The sequence below is a fragment of the Nyctibius grandis genome, chromosome 18 (genome assembly GCF_013368605.1).
Source record: "Nyctibius grandis isolate bNycGra1 chromosome 18, bNycGra1.pri, whole genome shotgun sequence".
Taxonomy (NCBI): domain Eukaryota; kingdom Metazoa; phylum Chordata; class Aves; order Nyctibiiformes; family Nyctibiidae; genus Nyctibius; species Nyctibius grandis.
Window position 1 is genome coordinate 4,022,145 of NC_090675.1, and position 21,056 is coordinate 4,043,200.

The following is a 21,056-nucleotide window of genomic DNA, read 5'->3' on the forward strand; positions in this document are numbered from 1 at the left end:
TATGCATTCAATAATGGCAAAACACAATGGGAGATACATAATCTCCAGAAGCTTAAATCCATAAAATACCAGCAGCAAAGCTGCTGTGACTGATAAACTCCCGAAGGGCACATACAGCAGGGACACGAGAGCAAAGCCATTTGGCTACAGCCGTTTCTCTGAACAGCCTGACAGGCCTTCTGCATGCTATCGCTACACAACAGGGGCCCCAGCCCCTCAACGGGACCATCCCAGGCAGGCAAGGGCTGAAGGAGCCGATGTCAGGACCAGGGCTACCTCCAGCAGAGGTCTGGGGGATAGATGGAAAGGTGTTCAGCCATTCCAAGCTAATACAATCCCCGGTTTCAGTGATTTTTTTTTCCCCTCCTCAGAAAAAACAGTGCTTTCAGATCTACTGCTTCAAAAGACTGAAGACTCCCATTACCAGTTAAGAAAGACTTACCTCACCTGGACATCACAATTATAGTGGAGAACATGCCTACCTCAGAATCTGATATCGAGACCCGATGGGACTCTATCGTTGGCCTCCTCATCATACGTGGCGATGGCCCTGTGGCATAAGGACCATAACCTGGAGTGCTGCTAGGAGGCAAACAACCTCCTGATGATCTTTCCTGAAGAGACAACTTCCTACTTGATAGGACAGGCCTAGTGAGAGGTCTCTTGGGAACGTGCCTCCCATGACCATCTTCTGACCGTCGGGGAGGCAGAAATTCATTCATTCCCACATCACTGTTGACTCCATTTCTTTGGATGTCTTCTATGTTATCAGAAAAGACTGTGTCATTTTCTCCAGTGTCATCTTCACCATTTTGGTCACTTCTGCCTGGGCCAACAGCCACATCTATGGCTGCTACCCCATCTGCCAATTCAGTCTGCGTGTCTGTGCAGCACGTGTCTATGCCTCCATCCACGGCGTTTGTTGGAGAGTCCCCCATCGCTGCGTCCAGCTCGTATGGTCTCAGATGGCACTGCAGAGAGCTGCAATGCTAGCGCTCACAGCCAGCACGTGGCATGAAGGAATCTCTCCATGAAATACCTAAAAGGAAACACAAAAAGCGGTAACCTGAATAATAATGTTCACTCAACCAAACATAACCAAGACGCCCAGCTCTGGCTTCTTCGAACATAAAAGAAAGCAAAGGCAAAACACTGGCAGGCTGTAAACAAGTTGCAAATGCTCAGAAGGAAAGGCAAACCCAAGCACCGAGCTAGATATGAAAGCGATAAAGGTGAGATTTTATCTGATGTGTAACAAGCAACACAGCTAAAGAGAACTTCTCCTTCTGTAGCTAGACAGTCAACCAGAGCTTACAATAAAGGGGGAAAGTGCAGATTCTTAACAAGCCGAGGGTGAAGGGTCAAACTTTTGACCTCTTGAGTTCTTATTTATAGTGTACAAGAGCTTCTGGTATGTATTCAAACCAAACATGCACAACAACAAATCCACAGTACTCTCTCCATTGCCCTGTAGGGCCCTAGAGAGTGTCACAGAATGGCCTGGAAGCCAAGCCATGGCTGGTGACTTCCACACTCTCAGTTATCTGCAATGCAGTCAAGAGCAAAGGCAGAATTTAAAAGCAAGCCTGGTCGCCCCTGGCCCCCCACAGTTGCAGCCTGGACGCAAACACGCGTTAACCTTGCTGCCTGCCATGTATAAAAGCTATATTGTGTTGCAAATCAACAATGCTTAATGCTAATGCTTAATGATAATGGGAATCAGCTTTTTCTTTGGAGAAGTCCTATAGAACATAAAAATGCAGTAATGAAGCTAAAACTGCTGAATAAAATTGATGTTTCCTGGATACTAATTTCAGTCTCAATTAAAAACAGATTTCAGTCTTCCCAGCACGGTCCAGAGCAGGAAATGATCCTCTACAGCACGTGGCTGTCATCCCTTAATCACCTCTGAAGATGCAGTGCTGCAGGATGCATCATCTCATCCCTCTGCCCAGCTTCTGGGGATGGTGGGGAAGAACTTCAGTTTAGTCACAGCATTCTGGACTGCATCCAGTGAATTTCAGCATAGGCTTAACTCTGAAATATTGCAACCTTTGGTTGTCAACAAGTAAAGCAGGTTGTGCATAAAAATCCCTGCAAGGCAGGCAACACTTGCAGCGCCCTGTTTTCACGCTGGTGACATTTAATTCACATGAGGAAGGGTGGAGGTAGCGAGTTCAAAAAGCCCCATCCAGCACCAGCCTGGGAACACACACGACACCCTCGTGGAGGAGCATGGAGCAAAGGTCAAGCCTGGCTCGAAGCTGCCCAGCGACACTCAAACACACTCAAAGAGAGTGTGCTGCAAAGAGAGACGACCTCCTGAGTCCCCTGCAGAAGCGCAGCAGCCAAACTCAAGCAATCTTGTGTATCAATAAGAGAAGTATAGAGAGATCTGGATGGGAGGCTTCACCCTAGCTCGCATGACAATCCCGGGGGACACACGCTGGGCACTCGGTGTCACAGAGAGGAAACATCCAAATCCACCATGTCCCTCCCCACAGCCCGCTGTTCATCTCCTTCCCCTCCTTCTCCACCCAGGTATAATCTTCCCCCTTCTCCTGCCTTTTCTGCAGGCTTGTTTGAAACAAATTGGCAGAAGTGTCACTCACTCAAAACAGTAATGAAATGGTGAGATCAGCTTTAACAGCTTCTATTAAAACTATATTTAAACGCTTCAATCCCAAAGCATAAATCCTGTTCAGAGCCAGGGTGCAGGCATCGGGAGGGGTTCACAGCAGCAAGGGAAGGGGTGCAGGGTTCGGTCCAGCACATGCTGCATGTGGTCCCGCAAACCCAGAGGCAAAGCAGCACGAGCCTCTCTGCTCTGCCGGACCTCCCTGCTCTCCCAAGCCCCCAAAGCCAGGCTTCAAGCTAGAAAGGCAGCTGCAGCCCCGTGCTGGCTCAGCAATGATCCTGTCCTTCGAAACGCACTTGTAGGAAGCCCGCAGAGGGCTTTGCTGTCTGCAAAACGCTCGTGTGAGGTTTGCACTTGGGAAGCCTCTGGGCTGACCCAAGAGCATTGAGTCAGGGCAACTGCAAGCCCGTGGCCACCCTGCTCTCTCCGATGAGGCTTTCCTTGTGCTCCAGAGCCTGCGGAGAGGCACGTTTCCCAACGGGACACTCGCAAGGACTCCCCGTGGGACGCCTGCACGCTCGGCTTTGGGTGCGGGTCAGCACCTCGGGCCCTGGGAAGCCCAGACCGGCCTCCAGCCCTGCCCGCGGGGCAGCGGCTCCCCAAATCCCCACCGCCAGCAGCCCCCCTCTGCACCGCCTGGGCTGCGCCGCAGCTCTCCCCGCAGCCCAGCGCTCCAGCCTGCGTGTTCCCTTCAATCAGGGAAACTATTTTAAGCAAAGGGAAGGAGGCAGTAAAAATCCTTTCCCCATTTAATCCAGCTTGCACGAGGGAATAGGAGGAAACTTCTGATTCCACCCTGCGTTAGAAGCCTGGTTTTGCTCTTCTGCCTACAGAGAAACAAACCCAAGGCCTTTCCTTGCAGCAGCTTTGGTTTCTGGACAGTCACAGCTCACCTCACTCCTAGGGAGCATCAAGAGGAAAATCAACCTGCAGCTCCCTCACCTTCTTCCCTCCTCCTGCCACGAGGTTTTCCCCACAAACAGGAGCGAGGGGAGGGAAGCATCTGCCTGTGTTGCTGCATGGCTGGCCGTGAAAGCCCACAAATCACCACCTGGATTGAACACTTGGGTATCTCACACACAACACATCCTCATTCCTCAGCCAACAGGAAAAAAAGCCAGGAGCACTAGGAAGAGCAGTCAGGTCCCAGCAAACAGTGATGCTCATGTTATCTACCTGCACAGCTCTTCGCTGCCCAGACCAGGCACCCCGGGGTGTCACCCCCTCAAAAGCAGCAGCACGCTTGCATAGCTCTAACCCACAGCTCAGGCTGCAAAATAAATCTTCAGCTAATTGACCACTTAAACAGATAAACTTAAAATAAACCCCATAAATCAGTTCATCCGATCAAAACAGACCCATACAGCATCACAACAAATAATGCACTGCTGCTAAAAGTATGCTAAAAAACCCAGCAAGACTTAAAAGACAATAATTGTTCATCTGTAGAGCTGGGCTTTGTTTCATGTTCTGCTGTTTTGAAGGATTCCTTTTCGCTGATAAACTCTCCAAAAGTATATTGGAAAGCAATGGTTTCTGAATAAGCGAATCAGTTACGCGCAGACCAGTCTTACTGTGCATAAAACTCAGTACAAAAGGCAATTATTTATTTCTGAGGGGCAAAATCTATGGTGGATTTGCCATTTGTCAGGCTGTAACACAACCGCACCTTCTTGTGATGGGAAATCCCAGCGAAACAGAGACACCACCACTACCTTCAGCAGGCTCCTGCACAGCTTTGGACCCAATGCTCTTCCCTCGGACTCCAGCCTGATCCCCCCAACACTAAACACCTGCTGTAGATCAGAGGATTACAACGCAGACACGAACTAAAGCTGCAAACAGACTTATATGAGCAAAATTAATTTACTTACACATATCTTATTTACCGTTTTTCCCCTGTAGCTGTTCCTCTGCGGCAGGCAGACTGCCACTTCAGCAGTGTTTTCCACAATACATTTATCAAATGGCTGCACACATTTCCCAGACAGGCGCTGAGCAGAGCATGGTACACAATATCCTTTGGAAAGGAATATGATTCTGGAGAAAAATCTCTGTATTGTACGTCGGAGTGGGACATGAGTGAATGCAATTAATTCTGCTGCTCAATAAAGTGTTTCAAAGCATTGTTTGAAAAATAAAAAATTGTAAATCTAGTTCACTGCTTGGTCCTTCCATTCGGCTGACTGGAAAGGTTCCTGTCAGGAAGGACGGGGAGGTTAAAAGGCCCTGGGTCTCTGCAAATCCAGCTTCATTTCCTGATTTTGCTACAGGCTACCCAGAAAAGTGACTTTACAGCTTCATCTGTCACAGTTCCCAGGTTAAGAGGAACAACGCTGCCCTCAGCCCACCTCGTCCCGCTTCCCCTTTCTGTCTCTGAGAACAGATCTGCCCTGCGCTGGGGCACCGAGAGCCTTTGCAGTAAAACCAGTCCCACTGAATTATAACCATAACAAGCACTTGCACGGAAAGCCTTCAGGCAGCAATTTTGCTGCTGCTCACAGCTGGAGACTTCTTCAAGCGCCCGTGGATGGCTCCTCTGTGCCAGCATGTGGACCGGCAGGGATGTCACACTGAAACCCCGTTTGAAGGCCACGTCCATTAGGTGCCTCTTGACCACACAAGACCCACAGGCACTCTCACAAAGAGAGGTCCCAAAGATCCCAGAAGGCTTTAGTCTGCTGCTCTAATACACACTAGCAAGATCAGGAATCAGGCCAAGCTTTCTAAATGGTGCAGGCAGTCACGTACCAGGGCAGGCTGCCTGCAGAGGGGATGTCATCTCCATCACCAGCATCCTTCTGCTCAGATCAGACCCCCCACCAGGAACTCAGTCCTGCCTTAGGGCAGAGCTGAGCTGCACATCCAGCCCTATCTTCTATCACCCTGTGCTTGTGTTGTGTTTCCTTCAGGTGTTCCCCCACAGCAGCACAGTCAGGATGAAGAATCTGCTCTGACTGCTGTCAACCGGCACAAGAAACTCCCTTTAAGGAGAGAAGCAGCAAGTCTTGAGCTGGGATGCCAAGTCCTGAACAGCTCCTCAAATAACATATTTGAAATATTAGGTCAGCAAGTCCCTTCCAGAGCCCGAGCTGTCTCCCCACACCAAGCAACACAGCCTTTGACTATTTCCATCCTGGAGTCTCTCCTGTGCTCCTTGTTCTGCAGCCAGGTCTGCAGGACTTCCCCAGGTACTCAGCATTAGTCCACCAGCCTGACATGAGGGAGATATTTTCACACCCCCCACCCTGACCCCATCAACTTTTTGTACAGAGGGGAGGTACTTGCCCAAAGTCCAGCCAGCTCACTCCAACACCTTCAGTCTGGAGAAGCTTAAGGGGGACTTATGTCCCACAGCCATGCACCAGAGCAACATCTGAGCTGCTGGGAGCCCTGCAAGCACAAAGTGGTTTGAAACACATGGCTCTTCAGGTCTAAGGAGCCAGCCACTGATGGGTCTCATTGCTGTAGTGGGAGGGCAGCCAGAAGGTTCATTTTTTCTTCAGCAATTCAATTCAGAGCATGTCGGCCTTCATTTGAGCTCTGCTCACCCCTGGCACACCAAGCAGGGCACCTGCAGATGAGGTTGCCCCCAGCCCATCTCCACTCACACTGCTGCTGTGAGGAATCAGACCTCAGAGAAACACACGAGCTTCTTGGCATCTGTGAAAACCACCTTCAGACACCCACTGGCTAAAAGGCAGCCCAAATCGAGCGGTGAAGAACGATGAGAAGCTGCAGCCCTGTGAAGCCAAAACCAAAGCAAATCCCTGCAGCCCTTGCAGAGATAATCAAGACAGATGTACACTAGACCAGCCCTTTGGACGGCGTTCTCGCTCAGAAGAGGGTAATCGCTTTTGGTACCAATTCCCGACTAGAAGCAGGAGGCATTAACACAACCCACACAATAAATGAGAATATACTGTTTGTGCTTTTTGCATACACGCCATACGTTTGCTTTATTCTGCGGCTTACAAGGCTCTTGTTTCAGAGCACAGACAATCGTGTCTTGCTGAGAAATCACTCAATCCTGCTATAATCATCCTAGTCTTTTTCCCCATTCTCTCCCCAGTTCTTGGCAGTGAGCCTGGCTGTTGTGCCACAGCTGAAAATTAGATCATAAAAGGAAAGGCGCTTTGATTACTCCTGTGAAGCTCCTAGCACAGCTTTAACAGTAACCGCTGAATGACGAAGAACAGTGTTTTTGCAATTCAAGCACTGCGTAAGAAATCTGAAAAGCAGGTTCAGGCCCCTGCTCCTGCCAGATGTGTCTTGAATGACAACCAATGTCCCCAGACCACAGTCTGGAAAATGCACCATTTCTACCTCCTCTTCCTCAGTCCTTACCAAGGTGTTTTCAAAAGGGATTTCGGGACCAGTTCAGCCCCTAAGCTACAGACAATGAGCACCACGAGGACCCATCACTCCATGCTTGTCCTCCTCTCCCCTCTCTTCCCCAGAGAGACCCTGGCTGCAGACAGGATCCAGGGTTTGGGTCTGATGCAGGACTGAAGCTTTCATGTCCCTGGGTGTAAGGTGTGGATGCAGATGTGAGACAGCAGGGCTGAGCTCAACAGTGAGCTCCTGATATTACCACGTAAAAAAGAAGAGATACACTCCTTCACACCAAGAAGGTCACGTAACCAATTTTAAGAGCAATTAACAGCACATTTTAAATACATTTTGAAACTAGCCGGGATGCTGAACTAAAATCTCCAGAGATAACAACCACCTTGTGCACAGAATTCTGAGCTCAGGAAGTTTTACAAAAGATTTCCCCACTGCATTATATTTCAGCCCTCCGTGTTCTAATTATATGGTTAAATACATTTGCATAATCAGATGCAATTACACTAATTGCATATATAAGCAATAATCAACCAAAAATTACTCTGAAGAAAAAGTTTCTACTTAAGGAAATTCCTGTAACAAGAAAACACTGAGGAGTGCCAAATGTATCTAAATGAGAGCGATATTCACATGAAACACTCCAGATGATGCTGGTGGAACAGGAGCCCTGCCAGAACATTATTCAGCTGGGTGCAGCTATATCAGCACATTTCAACCATGGCTTTGGTGGGGACAACACCAATGAATCGAAGAGGAGCTGTGCTCCTTTGTACTCAAGCCCTGGCTACAAACTACTTTCATACAGCAGGTTTGGCTGCCGTGTTTTATATGAGAGAGGTTCAGGAAGACTTATGGACATCAGATCCTGATGCTGGACAATATTCGCCTCTGCTTTAGTCTTTTATAGCTATTTATCAGTGTACAAATATTGGAGGTGCTTTTATTTTGCAAATTACATCTGGGAAAGCATGGGGAGTGGTCAATGAGAGGCACTCAGCCCACATATCCCACAGGTTTTGCTTGCAATGATGCTAAGTGCTTCCACTCACCATCTCTGCAACATCCCAGGAGGAACCACAAACCCACACATCCCAACACCCAACTCCACATGTCCACACAGACCCTGCAGATGACCTGAGCTCAGATTATAATAAATCCCATTTGCCCTTGCGACAAGTGACAAAACAACCTTGCAGGGGAAGGACCCTGGCCACTGTGCCAGCCTGACGTCAGCCCTGACAGTGCAGCAAGGAAGGACGGGAGGATGGAGGAGGCTGGTGTGGGCAGAGAGGACCGAGCCCGATCATGCTGTGTGACCACACAGAGAATGTCCCAGCATGTCCCCAGCCATATTGGACGCCCCATGTGCAGCAGGAGAACACAGAAGAGAAAATCTGAAGCCAATGGACTTGGGCAGTAGTAGCAATACCTGCTCCCATCAGCTGTCCCACGTCCCACGAGACACCCTGTGGTGCAGGTCACGGTATCGCTGACAGATGAATTACACTGCTCTGGCTACTCAGATAGCCTTCTCCTGTTGCCAATGGGAAAGAAATCAAAGAACAAAACTGGTAACAACATGAAAAAAAAAGCAAAGCATGTGTTTAAAAGCCTTGCTGGCTCCCAGCCAGGGTGCCCAGCACCTTCCAGGATGCATCTCAGAACAATTAGTCTGTATGCAGCCACCGAGTTTCTCAACACTCTACTTCTCTCTGCAATGGAGATGTCGGCTCTACTCCAGCAAAACACTTAAGCACATGCTTGAACTTTAACCATGGTCTCAGGATATCAGAAGGGACAACATTCATGTGCCGAAGTGCGAACAACACTGAAAATCTCAGCCTCAAAAATGTGGAAATACTCATGTGAGCGGCTGGGTGAATGTATTTCACATGTGTCTAAACGAGAGAGCCGCCCAGTTACACCAAACACACCATGGAGGCAGGGCTGGGCTCGGTCTGGAGGAGTTTGCAGCTGCCTGCACACAAGACATGAGGAGCAAGGACGCAAACTAGCTGTGGGGTGGCAGAGGGCTGCGGGAAGGTCCCACCCGGTCACACAGATCAGCTATGCTTGGATCAAGTCCTCCAAAATCGCTGCTCCCATCATAGGCTGAAGATGCTCCAGCATCACACTTGGACGCAGCTCCTGCTCAGTTCCTCTCACTTTGTCCCTCTCTGGCCCTAAACCGCTGTGGCTGTTTGCTTTGTGGCCACTCGAGCCCATGAGAGGTGCACGGGGGGACAGGGAGCATGGTAATCTCCCCTGCTTTCCTCATTGCTTGTTGGTGCCTGGGAGGCACACACACACACCCCCCCACTCATCTGGAAAGGGATGCCAGAAACACCCGATATCATCAACCAAACACGGAGCAGAAGTACAAATAAACCCACAGAGGTAACGCACTTGGAGGCAGCTCTATCTGCATATGAACCAACCTCACCTGACAGGTTTTCTGTGCAGTAACACCACCAAATTGCTAACATTTGCCTTCATTATTATTATATTATCATGCATTAGTTTAATCCCTTTGCCTGTGAGGTTTAGTGACAATCTTGTAAATTATTTACATTTTAAAACAGAGAACACAAACTTTTTCTGCAATTAAAAGAGGCAAAACAAACTGGAAAACTTCTTGAGAAAGTGAGAAATTCCTTTTGACTTGAATTCTCCAAAAGGGACTGCTGGTAAAATCCTCCATGCTTGTGACCCAGGAGATCTAGCATAGACAATTATAGAGACCTTAAAACCTACAAGCCTGTGAATTATTCTCTAGTATCTGACAAAGGACACTTGTAAGAAAACTATTCTTGGCTTTCCTTTCACTAGTTGTTTAACAACAAAATCCTATCTTCAACTCCCTGTTTTTGAAATTGTAGCTCAACACATTTCAATATGAAGTTCTCATTTACGTAGTATCTGTCACCTGCCGTGACCTACCCCTGTTTTACAGATGGTGCCTATTCACCAAAGGCCGAGAGAACGTTTACAGAGAGGAGTTAGGAAGAGACACTCTTGCTCAGGGTCACCCAGATGGCTCCGCAACGCTCAGTAAGAGAATCCCAAATTTCTGATTCCCGACCTCTGGCTACTTCATTTGACTTTGTACTCTCCCTACAACCGAACATACTGTTGTAAGAGTAATTCCAGCATCATTTTTTATAACAACACTACATCATCACTGCTGTCAGAAATCAAAACAACTGCACTGGAGTCATGCTTACAGATCTGTTATTGACAGTCAGTGCATCCCCATTTTCAACATCTGCAGCACTGATAAGAGTTTCACCACATCCAGCTTAGCAAAGCTCACGCCTAAGCCGGCAGCAATGCCCCATGTTGCTGGCTACCACCAGCCATGCAGGTCAAGTACGAACCGGAGATCACACCATGCCACTCCGAGCTCACCTGATTCATCATGAACCTGGGGAGATCAGGAATAGCCTATGTTATATTTGTTGCAGGATGACTGAGATTAGAAAGAAGAGAAAGATTAGGAAGAAAAAAGAAAAAAAATCCCAGTTTATTTGCTATATAGATAAAGCTGGCAGTGGATTACAAACTAATTTTTCATTGTTTCCCCATGTTCTCACACTTGCTTAAACATGTGCATGATTGTTTGTGAACAATCAGGTTTAAAGTCATCTTCTTCAATATTTTGGTAATGAAAAATATAATTACATATAAATAAAAGTTGAGAACAGCAGCAGGGTTTTATTTGCACAGCAGTCTTGAGAGTGTTTCAGGGGCCAGCTTCCATCTAAGGGTGCTGGTGGCACAGGAATTTGAGAACAGGCTCAGACTTGCACCCATCCACAATGTGGACTCACTCAAGTATTCTGAGAACAAAGCTGGAGAAGTCTTGATTTGAAGCATGAGATCACTCTGCCTGACCAGGAAGCAAAGAACAAAATTAAAGTCTCTCAGTGTTGTAAAATTCAGGCTAAGTACCTGGCGTGCACCTTACTTGCCAGATAGAGCTGGTTCCTCTTCTGTCCAATAAATCATCCCATCCCATTCTTTTCAAAGGCCTTGAGTTGACTGTATTATCCTCCCTCCCACAATCACTCTTTTTTTAGGCATTTTTAAAAAAAATTATGAAAGAGGAGGTAGAAACTTTAAGCTCATCACTACTCAAGCCTTTCTGGAAGCACCCAAAAAAAAGAAGCACTTATTCTAAAAGTGATCAAGACGTGAGGCATCTGATGAGTAAGCACATTGGCTCTAGAAGTCTCATTCAATCCATGACCAAATCCAAATCATTTCATTACCTAAATACTTGTCCATTTTATATGTTAATGCAGCAGCACTCCAAGGTCAGGAAGGGGCTCCCATTTCCAAAGCCAGTGTAATCGCTGCTGATCTTGTCATGCTCAGACAGACAGAGCACTGCTAGGAAACCCCATGTTGAAACAGCGGAGGAAAACCACGTTGAGAGTTTGCAGTTTAAAGTGTTCTGAAATCCAACACTGAGACACCTCCAACCTCAGTTAACACTTGGGTTAAGCACCAGCAGATCGTGCAGCTCAGCAGCCCGCAAATGCAAACACAAGCCCTGCTCCTGGCAGCAGGGACAGGCAGAGCCCGGCTCCCGGAGCCAGCGGGGCTCAGCGCAGGCAGGTGCCAGGACTGCAGCCAAACTCCTTCAACATCCTTCTGTTACTCTCACAAAAGCTCTTATACGAAGCTGCAAAAGCATTAAGTTAAACGACTTATGGCACTTAAATATCTCTCAATTCTGGAGGAATACGAGCACCCCGCAAAACAAATGCACTCATCTTCACAAACATCCCGTGGGATACATTCACGGGCAGGGAAAGAGAGCACTGGGGAGCAGATGTAACTCCCGTAAATACTTCTGAACAGACCCCAACAGATACCTTGATGCCTTTGAAATGCTAGCTTAAGATCTGACAGCAGGTCTATGGCAGATTGTCCCTCTGCCCTCTTCCTAAAATCCAGGTGAGGACATCAGTCAGCAGGTCTGGCCTCTCCTCAGGCCACTGTGCTCCATCAGGGCAGCCACAAGGACAGATGCAGTAACACGCCCAGCAAACAGCCCGAGCACCCCCAGAAATGAGGGGTCTGATCTGTTTTACAGGCCAGTGCACAGCCTTTCTGTGGGGCTGCTAATTTCTCCATGTTCAATTAGCACAGCACAAGAAATACACTTGTAAGTGGAACTCAACCTCTTGCAAACTGAGATCAGATAACGGGACTTAATCCCATACAGACAGTCAGCCTTGGCCCCACAGCTGGTGTGCCGGAGTGTGGCAGGGATCTTCCTTGGCTGAAACATTAGATCATGTCTGCCCATGCCTCCTGGCCATTTTCCTACACTCCCCTCCAAAAACTTCAACTTCACCACTGAAATAATCTACTAACATAGAAAATGACCCATCTCAGGTAGCAGAAGGGAAAAGAGCCCAGACAACAGGCTGGCCTGAGGATGGAGAGGCTTACACCCAAAGACACAGCCTAGAAAAACTTGGATGTTATCACTCAGCCAAAATTACCACGAAGCAGAAGCAGCAGCTGCCAGCATTGATGAGGAAGGATGAAAAGGCTGAAAAATCTCCAAAGACTCACAACTGCTGCCTGCGGGTGCAGGTACAAGATTAGCAACAGATAAGTCAGTTTTCAGCATCATTACAGCACACGCTGCTAAGCTGCAGGTGGGTCAACACACACCTCTGAAGGGTTTGGATGGAGGCCCTGGGGACCCACCGCTCAGCTGTGACCACACCCCAGCTGCCACCAGGATGGCACACACTTACACACACATCCGTGCACACAAATTTAAGCGAACAGCTCAGATCCCACCAGCACACCGTCATCTCTTGTGCTCCCTGGCGATCGTATCAGGTGCACGAACAAGGACTCCAGGAGGGAGGAAAACCCGACAGCCTTCAAGAAGAATGCACAGCAGCTCCACTGCGAATCCACCTCACGCTGATGCACACGCATCCCCTCTCCCACACTAAATGCATCCTTCAAAATAAAGAGTAATTTATCCATCCACCAACTCTTCTGCTACAGTTATAACATCATGAGATCTGTCTGCTCCCCGCTGGGATAACCACTCCGCGTGTCTGTCTCTGCCTGAGCCACTCTCCCAAGCACCGATGAGGCAGTAAGACTTCACTGGCCACGTCCAGCTCTCCTGGCCATCACACAAGGCACTCGCTGGCTGCTGGACCATTGCAGACCAACACACCGCTGTGGCACTTTGAACTTACATCTCTGGGACTGATGAAAAGCGAACTCAAAGACAGACAGATCATCTCAGCAGACAAATAGCTGTACCTTGGGAAAAGAGAGAGGCAGGTAGAAAGGAGCTTACTCTTAGCCTTAATCCCTTTCTCTGGGAGTCCATCGCAGAGACTTAAGGACAGTCTCACCCCTGGAAATACTCCCTCAGCTGTTTACATCTGACCTGCGGGCAAGGAAGTCCTGCAACACACTGATGCAGCTCTCTTTCCTGGTGGCTGAATTCGAAGGGAACTGTGGGGAGCAAAGAAGCAGCAGGAAAACACACAGAATAAAACACTTTATAAAAACCCACCCACTACAAGCCCCTGGTTGCAGGCTAAGGGTTTCATCCTGCTCCAACTGGAAATCACTGGTGAGATTTCATTCACCCTCTGCTCTGTGACAGCGCAAATCCCAGAGATGTTGGCACTTCACACAGATTTCTCACCCCCGGGAAGACTCCTTCCAACCCTGCTGTAAGCACATGAGTAAAGTCAGTAATGACAGAGCTCCCCAAGGATGGAGCTCCGTGCAGCCGCCACCACGCTGTCCCTCCGCCGGCACCGGCTCTGCTCTGCAGAGGACTGCCGACTGCGGCCAAGGCAACTTCATCGCTGTTCTGTTTTTAAACAGCCAGAGCTCTCTGAAGTCATTAACTCATATAAACATTTCACATCTGTTGAGGGAGCTCCATTTTTACACACATTCACACATGAAAAGCGATCACGGAGTACATCCAAGAAGAGCTGAAATCAAGAGAGGAAGAAGTTTTTGCTATAAATAGTGGAACACTTCCCCAAGTGCACGTTGCAGAGCCTGGTTCCTCCAGCTCTATGCCACGCTGTATTTTGTGCCACGCAGCCTTTAAATCCTGTTACCTCCAACATCTGCATCTTTGCTTTAAATACCTTGCTTCCCCATACTGCTGCTGTAGTTTTCAGAAGGTCAAAGCCAGCCAGAGCATTTGTGGCCTGCCCAGGGGGGAACCTAGTCTGACTGGCTAAAAATCTGCACTCTCTTCCCTGCCTCCCCACCCTTCTCTCCTCCCCTTGCTGTATCTTGACCTTTAGACAAGAAGTTTTTGAGTCAGGGTCAGTCGTCAACTGTCTTTGTACAGCACCAGTGCGATGGGACCCTGCCTCACCGTCCCCACAGTATGAACCATGAACAAAGGAAATGGAAAATTCTGCTTGTACAGGGTCTGGTTCAAAGCTCGTTGGAAAGGTGTCCCTCTCCAATGGCACGTGGACCAGAGCCATAATGCCAGCATGAGCAGAAAAGAGCTATTTGCAAAGCTAACTATTTGGGGAATACAATCATACAAAACACAATCTTCCAGCAGAATGTCTTCGTACTTTCCAACAGACCAAAAAAAGTGTGTGCACACACAAGTATGTTTTTATCAAGCATTTTTGGCATAGGAAGCATTCTGATGCCATGGTGACGGGTGCTCTTGCAAACCCTTAATGTAATAGATACAGATAAACCCCAAGCCAATTAGGAAAGCAACACTGCTGTGCTTACATGATCCACAGCTACTATGAAAGGGACAAAAATTTAACTCTCATGAAAAAGATCAAAACAAAAACCCATATCCATTGTTAAACAGATTAATCAGACTCTTGGAAAGCTCATCAGGGATTGGGTTCAATCTCTGCTGTTGTTATTAGCATAAGCCCTGTACAGCAGTAACAAAAGACTCGCCTAAGTCCCATGCTCTCAGTTTACTTTGCAACGAGACTCTGCTCCAGCTCACAGCATTTAACATACGCACTCTTAATTAAGGGGACAAGGCCAAGAGGAAGAATCTGGCTGAAATTTATACTGCAGCAGAACAAAACTGTTAATGGCCCTTTTTATAAGGGTAGGGCTACCAGTCCCTCCTCTCCTGAGCAAGGCCAGCACATGGGAGAAAGGAGCCCTGGTGCCAGCATCGCTTCCCTTGACCCAGCTGCGTCTGGGCACGATGCTGTGCAGGGTACCCGCGCTGCTGCAGACCAGGCGCCGAACTCACATACAAGAGCCACGTCGGGGACAGAGGAGAGCTAGTGATGTCCGTATGCAAGGTAGGCAAAACCACACCACGTGGGCAGGAGCGAGCCCGGAGCTGACGGGGCATCGTCTGGCTCAGGGCTGGGCTGTACCTGGCCCCTCGGTGGCAAGGCACAGATGGACTTACAGCGGGAAGGCTCCTGCTCACCAGTGCAGCAAAGGTACAGCCAAGAAAAACAAGCCAAAGCATAACCCCCAAGTGGTTCCCCACAGCTGTGGGGACTGGACGGGGTCCCTCGTGTGCTGCTGGCTCCTGGGAGAGGCTGCTGGGAGGTGTTGGGGGAAATGGGTTAATGGCATCCAAAGAGAGAAGCCTCTGTGGCAGAGCTGACAGGTAAACAGAGAGCGGGAATGACAGCCTGCGGAGAAACAACACCCTGCACCCCTCGGTGGGCGTCAATCACGCGTTCCCAAAAAAATCCCCAAATGAGAATTAAATACGCCGCCGCCTCTGCACCAAAAATTATTCATTCCATAAAAAGCATTTTCCTACATCTCTCTTATGACTCTTCCATTCCTCTCCAGGCCCCCTCACTCCTCTCCCACAGGAGTCATTTGATTAAGGAACTTGGATTGCAGCATTCTGCAAACTTTTTTTGCAGAAGGGTTAAAGGAGCGTATCCCTGTGGGGATGGTGGATGCCAGAGGAGAGGGCCCACCCCTGGTTACACTGGCAATAGCAAGGGGATTCTTCCCATTGCAACTGAGCATCACATCTACTTTGCTGAAGGCAGAGGGAGTCCCACCACCCCTTCCACTGTGATTTGATCATATTATTCTTCCAGACGTGCAGATTAGAAGTAAATAACTACCTCAACACATGCCTCGTTTGCTTAGGTCTTGTTAAAGCTAAGCAAACGCTTAAGAGCACATATTGTTTAGGGAAGAACTGCCGGAGGGGATCTGTGCTTTGCTCACCCAGTGCTTTGGGGGGGATTCACATGAATTTCCAGTCACAGCTCGGGAACTTGGGCAGGAAGAGAGATGGTGGTGCATGGTCTTACATATAGCAACATCTAACAATGGGTCCAGGGAGGACATGGAGCCAGCAGGTTGCTGTGTGCATGCCCTGCAAGCCCATGGATTCAGAACCAGTTGCATGGCTGGGACAGGTAAGAGTCACCTCCTTTTTTCAAGCAATTACTCTGCACTTCTCTATTCCAGTCCAGAGGAGGAATCACCACTGTAGAAGCAGGGAGCCCAAGTCCCTGCTGCACCCTGATGCTTGTGAGCCAAGTTTTACTCCTGACTGTCAATCCTTCATCACACAGAGTCAGACAAGTTAACCCCACCTTGCTGCTTCTCCCCAAAATGGGGCCAGCAACTGCTCATCCTGGTGCTGGGAGGACTGAGCCATCACCAAGTGTCTCACGGGTCCTGTCCGCTTGCAGATCTCACTCACTTCCACCAGTGCTTGCACCAAGTGCCATGCTGTCATCTCCCACTGCTCAAACTCCCAACTTCCATAAACCAACTGCGGCACTTCCATCTCCTGCAATGTTTAACTGGGACAAACGCCAGCGTATACATTGCTGGAGCATTGCTTGGCGAAGAGTACACAGAGCTATAACACCAACCAAGAGGTTTAAAGTGGTAATTAATCAGCTACAATAATAAATAATACATATACTTTCAAGTGTTTGCTCATTTCCTGAATGTCTCCCATCTAACCAGTAAAGCACGCTTTGAAGAGTGACACTTGTATCTTTTTCCCTTCTGAGCTAACTCTGTGCTATTTACTTAAAATAGAAAATTCAGTAGGAGAAAGACAGGTTGAAAGGTAACACGACTTTGGAAATATTTTGAGCACTCAAACCTGCTCTGAACAACAAATACTTAATACAAGTGTTTGATCTTTTCTCAATCTTACATTACTTTATAGACAAATTTTATACACCTGTTTTAATCCCTTCAGCCAGGCAGGCTGCTGGTCAACAGCCTTCATCAGCAAGCATCACACTCATGACAGGGCAGAGATTGGGCGTGCAGCGTCACAGAAACCAGCACCAAGATAAAAGCCTGGCCTCAAAAATACAGCAGAAAGCAGCCTTCACTGAAGCACGAGAGCTTTGCTTTCAATGTAGATGGAATTTCTAATTCAGGCTTTTGAAACCAAGTGTTGTGTTACAAGAAAAATAATGAAGAAATCAGTGAAAGCCTCCCCCAGAAAAGGACAGTGGAGTTGTCGAAACAGCTGGAATGCTCTCCACAGCCTTCGGCATTTGCTCGAGAAGGGGCTGGAAAAGGCCAGTGTCATTTGGCTCTTAGCAAGGCTTAAATGAGCTTCAGCCCTTTAGGTGGGGGCTGGCCAGTCTGATGGGGTTCTTTTACCACGCTGAGCCTTGGCGCCCTGCAAGGCACCCCAGTGCAGGCAGTCGGTGCCAAAAGCTGCTGCTCACCACTGCCATCCTCCCAGGGAAGCTCCTCGGGTGACACCGGTCTCACGCTGGCCTCTGCACCACGTTGAGTCTCTTCTCTACCACGGCACGGGGATGCTCAGTCGTAATCACCCATCCCATCAGGGCTGAACGGGCTTAAGCTACATATTTAGATGGAAGGTGTAAAAAACCTACCTTAATATTCCAGCTGGTACCTAATCCCGTAACGTCTCTGGGTGAGGTGCCTTTCATTTCCAAAGAAAAGTGAGTTAATGTTCTTGCCAGTGCTGTTAATCAGAGCAGCAAAGCCTCTTTTCATCCCGCAGGGGCCAGGTGACTGTTTCCAAGGGATTAGCTGTTACCACATTTAGTTCAGTAAAGGGTTTATCTCAGCCACGTTCACAGAGGCCGACTATGAAGACATTCGCCTGCCGAATTCCCGCGGGCTGACACCTCGAGCAGCACCCGGGGAAGGCATGAAATGGTCATTGCTAGGAGTCAGGAGTTTTTCCACTGGTCTCCAGCGCAAGAAGCCAGGGCACAAGACAGCTCGTTTTGAGGGGTACGGCCACCACCGTCTGCCAGCGGACTGGGCTCTAGGGACCTGGGGGCAGGGGAGAGAACATTTTCAGAGGCTCCCCCCCGAGGCAGGCACCAAGTCTTTCAGCCATCTGTCCGCTAATGGTCACAGCAGCTGCCATCAGGGACATCTGGTTGCCAAACCCATGAAGCACGTATTCCAGAGAGCCTCTGAAAATTGCATGGGGTGAAACCATTGGACTTTTGCCACCAGCTTTAATCTAGAGCTCAGTCAGACTCTGCTAAACACTGCAAGCCAGGAGCAGTGCTAAAGGAAGCACTGGTATCTGCAGCCACCTTGAAGGTTTCAAAGGAGACAACTAGTTAAACTGGTGCGAACTTCCAGCCGATTAAAAACAATCACGTTTTAAAAATCCAGAGTTTGTGCACTGCTGTTCCCTCCAGCATTGATCAAGCATTTCGATTCCTAACTCACTGCCTGCTCCATCCTCTTGAGCAACGACTCAGGTTTTCATTAGTGCCAAGGACAAACACTGGAGCTTCGGGACTGCTTCCTAAACTCTTCAGCAGTCCAGAGGGAAATTCATATTTTCCCTCTTGCTCATCGAGAAAGCAGGCTGGGGTGGGGCTGGAAAGACTTACAAAGCCCCGGGCGCCCAAGGATAAGAAATTCCACTCGGATGCTGCCTCCCCTGCTCCCCCCCAGCCTCGCAGGGGGCTCTGCTGGCATCTCACACCAGCTGGCTGAGCGCTCACCGCCTGCGTCGTGCCAACATGCTGCCTGAGGCCCCGGAGAGAGCTTTTGTAACAGCAGTGTCAAGTGGCTGAATGAAGAAGTATCAGAAAAGGGGGCTGGAAGGAGAACGCCTGAAGATACCAGTGAGCGGGACAGCACCGGGCATTTAGAAGAAAGACAAAGGCAGTTTTCACAAACGGAGCGGGGAAATAAAGGAGAAATGAGACTGAAGATGGAAAACAATTTCCTAGTGTTTGGCACGCTCTAAAATTAGTGCTGTAATGGATCTCATCAGCCAGCATTTATTTTTCATTCTAAAGACAAGAATTCAAATAAGCAAGCTGCAGCAAGAGAAGCACTTGCTTAGCTGAACAGCCAACCTCTAACACAAGCAGCAACGCAAACCTGGCTACTCCATTCCTGCCGTCTCTTGCTCGGGATTTTCATGAATGATAACTCAAGTTGGAGACCTGCTTTGCTTGACCACATTACAACCCCGTTGCTACACAGGCAACAGAGCCTCCAGAGCAGGGAGGGCCAGGCTGCCCACAGCAGAGCTGCCCCAGAGGTCTGCTGCATTCACACAACTGTACGAGACAACTGAGGGAGTCCCAAAATTATTCTGCAGGATGGGACCTGAAGCAGCAGGTCACACACCACACTCTGGGAAATCCCTGCTGTTAATCATCTCGATGGATCTCATTCCTGCTCTCCCCAAGGAACAAGCGCTGCTCACCTGGCTCACGCCTGGGCAGGGACACCCTGACTGCTCTGCCACCTTGCTGTGACTGCACAGGGCCAGCTCTCACCCAGCTGGGCTCAAGCCCACTCCAGCCTCAAAATCCAGCACATGGGTTGGTGCAGCCGGACCCCAGGAGGGGAGCAGGGATGGCCACTGGTACATATCAGCATCCCACTTGCTGCTGTGCTGATCTGCACGCCTTGAGGACCTGGTCCACAAAGTTCTGGCACAAACAAAGGCTACGTGGTTTCTAATTGAAAGAACAAGCAGCAAATCACTCTGGGTTTTATCTTGCAACTCTCATAGTTACACTCCCTCTCTTTCAAACGTGCACCCACCAGGTAAAGGTACCTAACACATCACGAGGCTGCGGAGTGCCAGGGACACACAGCACTGCCTGGGTAGCTCTGGAAAGGCCACCAAGCTCAGCTGGGAGCAGCGATGGGAGCACTGCTGTGATGCACCCATTGCTCTGTCAAAGTTTCAGAACAAATCCCCGACGGCAGAGGGGAACTGGCAGCATCACTCAGCTATGAGGTGTCAGAAATATTTCAGGCAGCCAGATATTCCCATGCAGAAACAGAAAAAGTCACCTCCTCACTCCCCCAGCTGCCTCTCTTTGCATTATTGCTAGCATGGATGTGACTCACTACAGTTGGGTTTATATTAAACTCCCGAAACAGATTGTTTGGCTGTTATGTAAATCCAGTAAATGTTAAAATACTAGAATAAATCAGTCAAGCAGTTACCATAGCCAGCTCTCCAGAGACATCCAAGTAATTTTTTTTTTTTTAAAGGGAGAGGTGGCAAGAGATGAAGGGGGGAAAATAAAAATTAAAAAAAGAAAATCACAGCAGCAGGAGAGCTGTGCCGGTGGCTGCAGTACCGCCGTCAGTGCTGCTACCAGTGTCCTGCCCAGCTACATACAGGCAAATCTCCCCATTGCTGCTCTGCACAGGTGAGGTTACGCAGCATCACCTGCACAAAACACAAGCCCTGTGTCAGCACAACTGCCTCCTTACCACACCACATGAAACAGCAATGCAACCTCAGGGGAGGTCAGTATGATAGTACTGACGCTGAGGTTAGGACTTCAGCCATATCAAATAAACCCAAAACTGGGCATGAAGGTGCTACTTCCCATCCTGCCACTGGGAGGGAGGTTCTGCTTTAGAAGCTGCCCCTCCCCTGCGGAGCAGAGGGCATCTGCCACCCAGAGGAATGTCTTCTGCTCACAGTGGCATCAGCAAGCTGGCACAGGAACAGATTTTAAAATTTGCAAACACAAGTGTTTTTACCAGAAACCTGACTCCAGGATTTTAAACAGTGTACAGGCCAAAGGATTAGTCAGAAAAATTATCTGGCAAA

General features: G+C 48.8%; 1 protein-coding gene across 1 annotated transcript in view; it reads right to left on the reverse strand.

Annotated features, from left to right (window-relative positions):
* The window catches only part of CAMKK1 (calcium/calmodulin dependent protein kinase kinase 1), a 95,187-nt gene that overhangs the window by 53,799 nt on the left and 20,332 nt on the right, over nucleotides 1-21,056 (reverse strand). Inside the window, exon 2 of the mRNA XM_068415450.1 lies at nucleotides 483-1,039. Within this exon, the coding sequence (XP_068271551.1) occupies nucleotides 483-938 (456 nt within the window). The 5' untranslated portion in view covers nucleotides 939-1,039. The remainder of the gene's footprint in view (nucleotides 1-482; nucleotides 1,040-21,056) is intronic.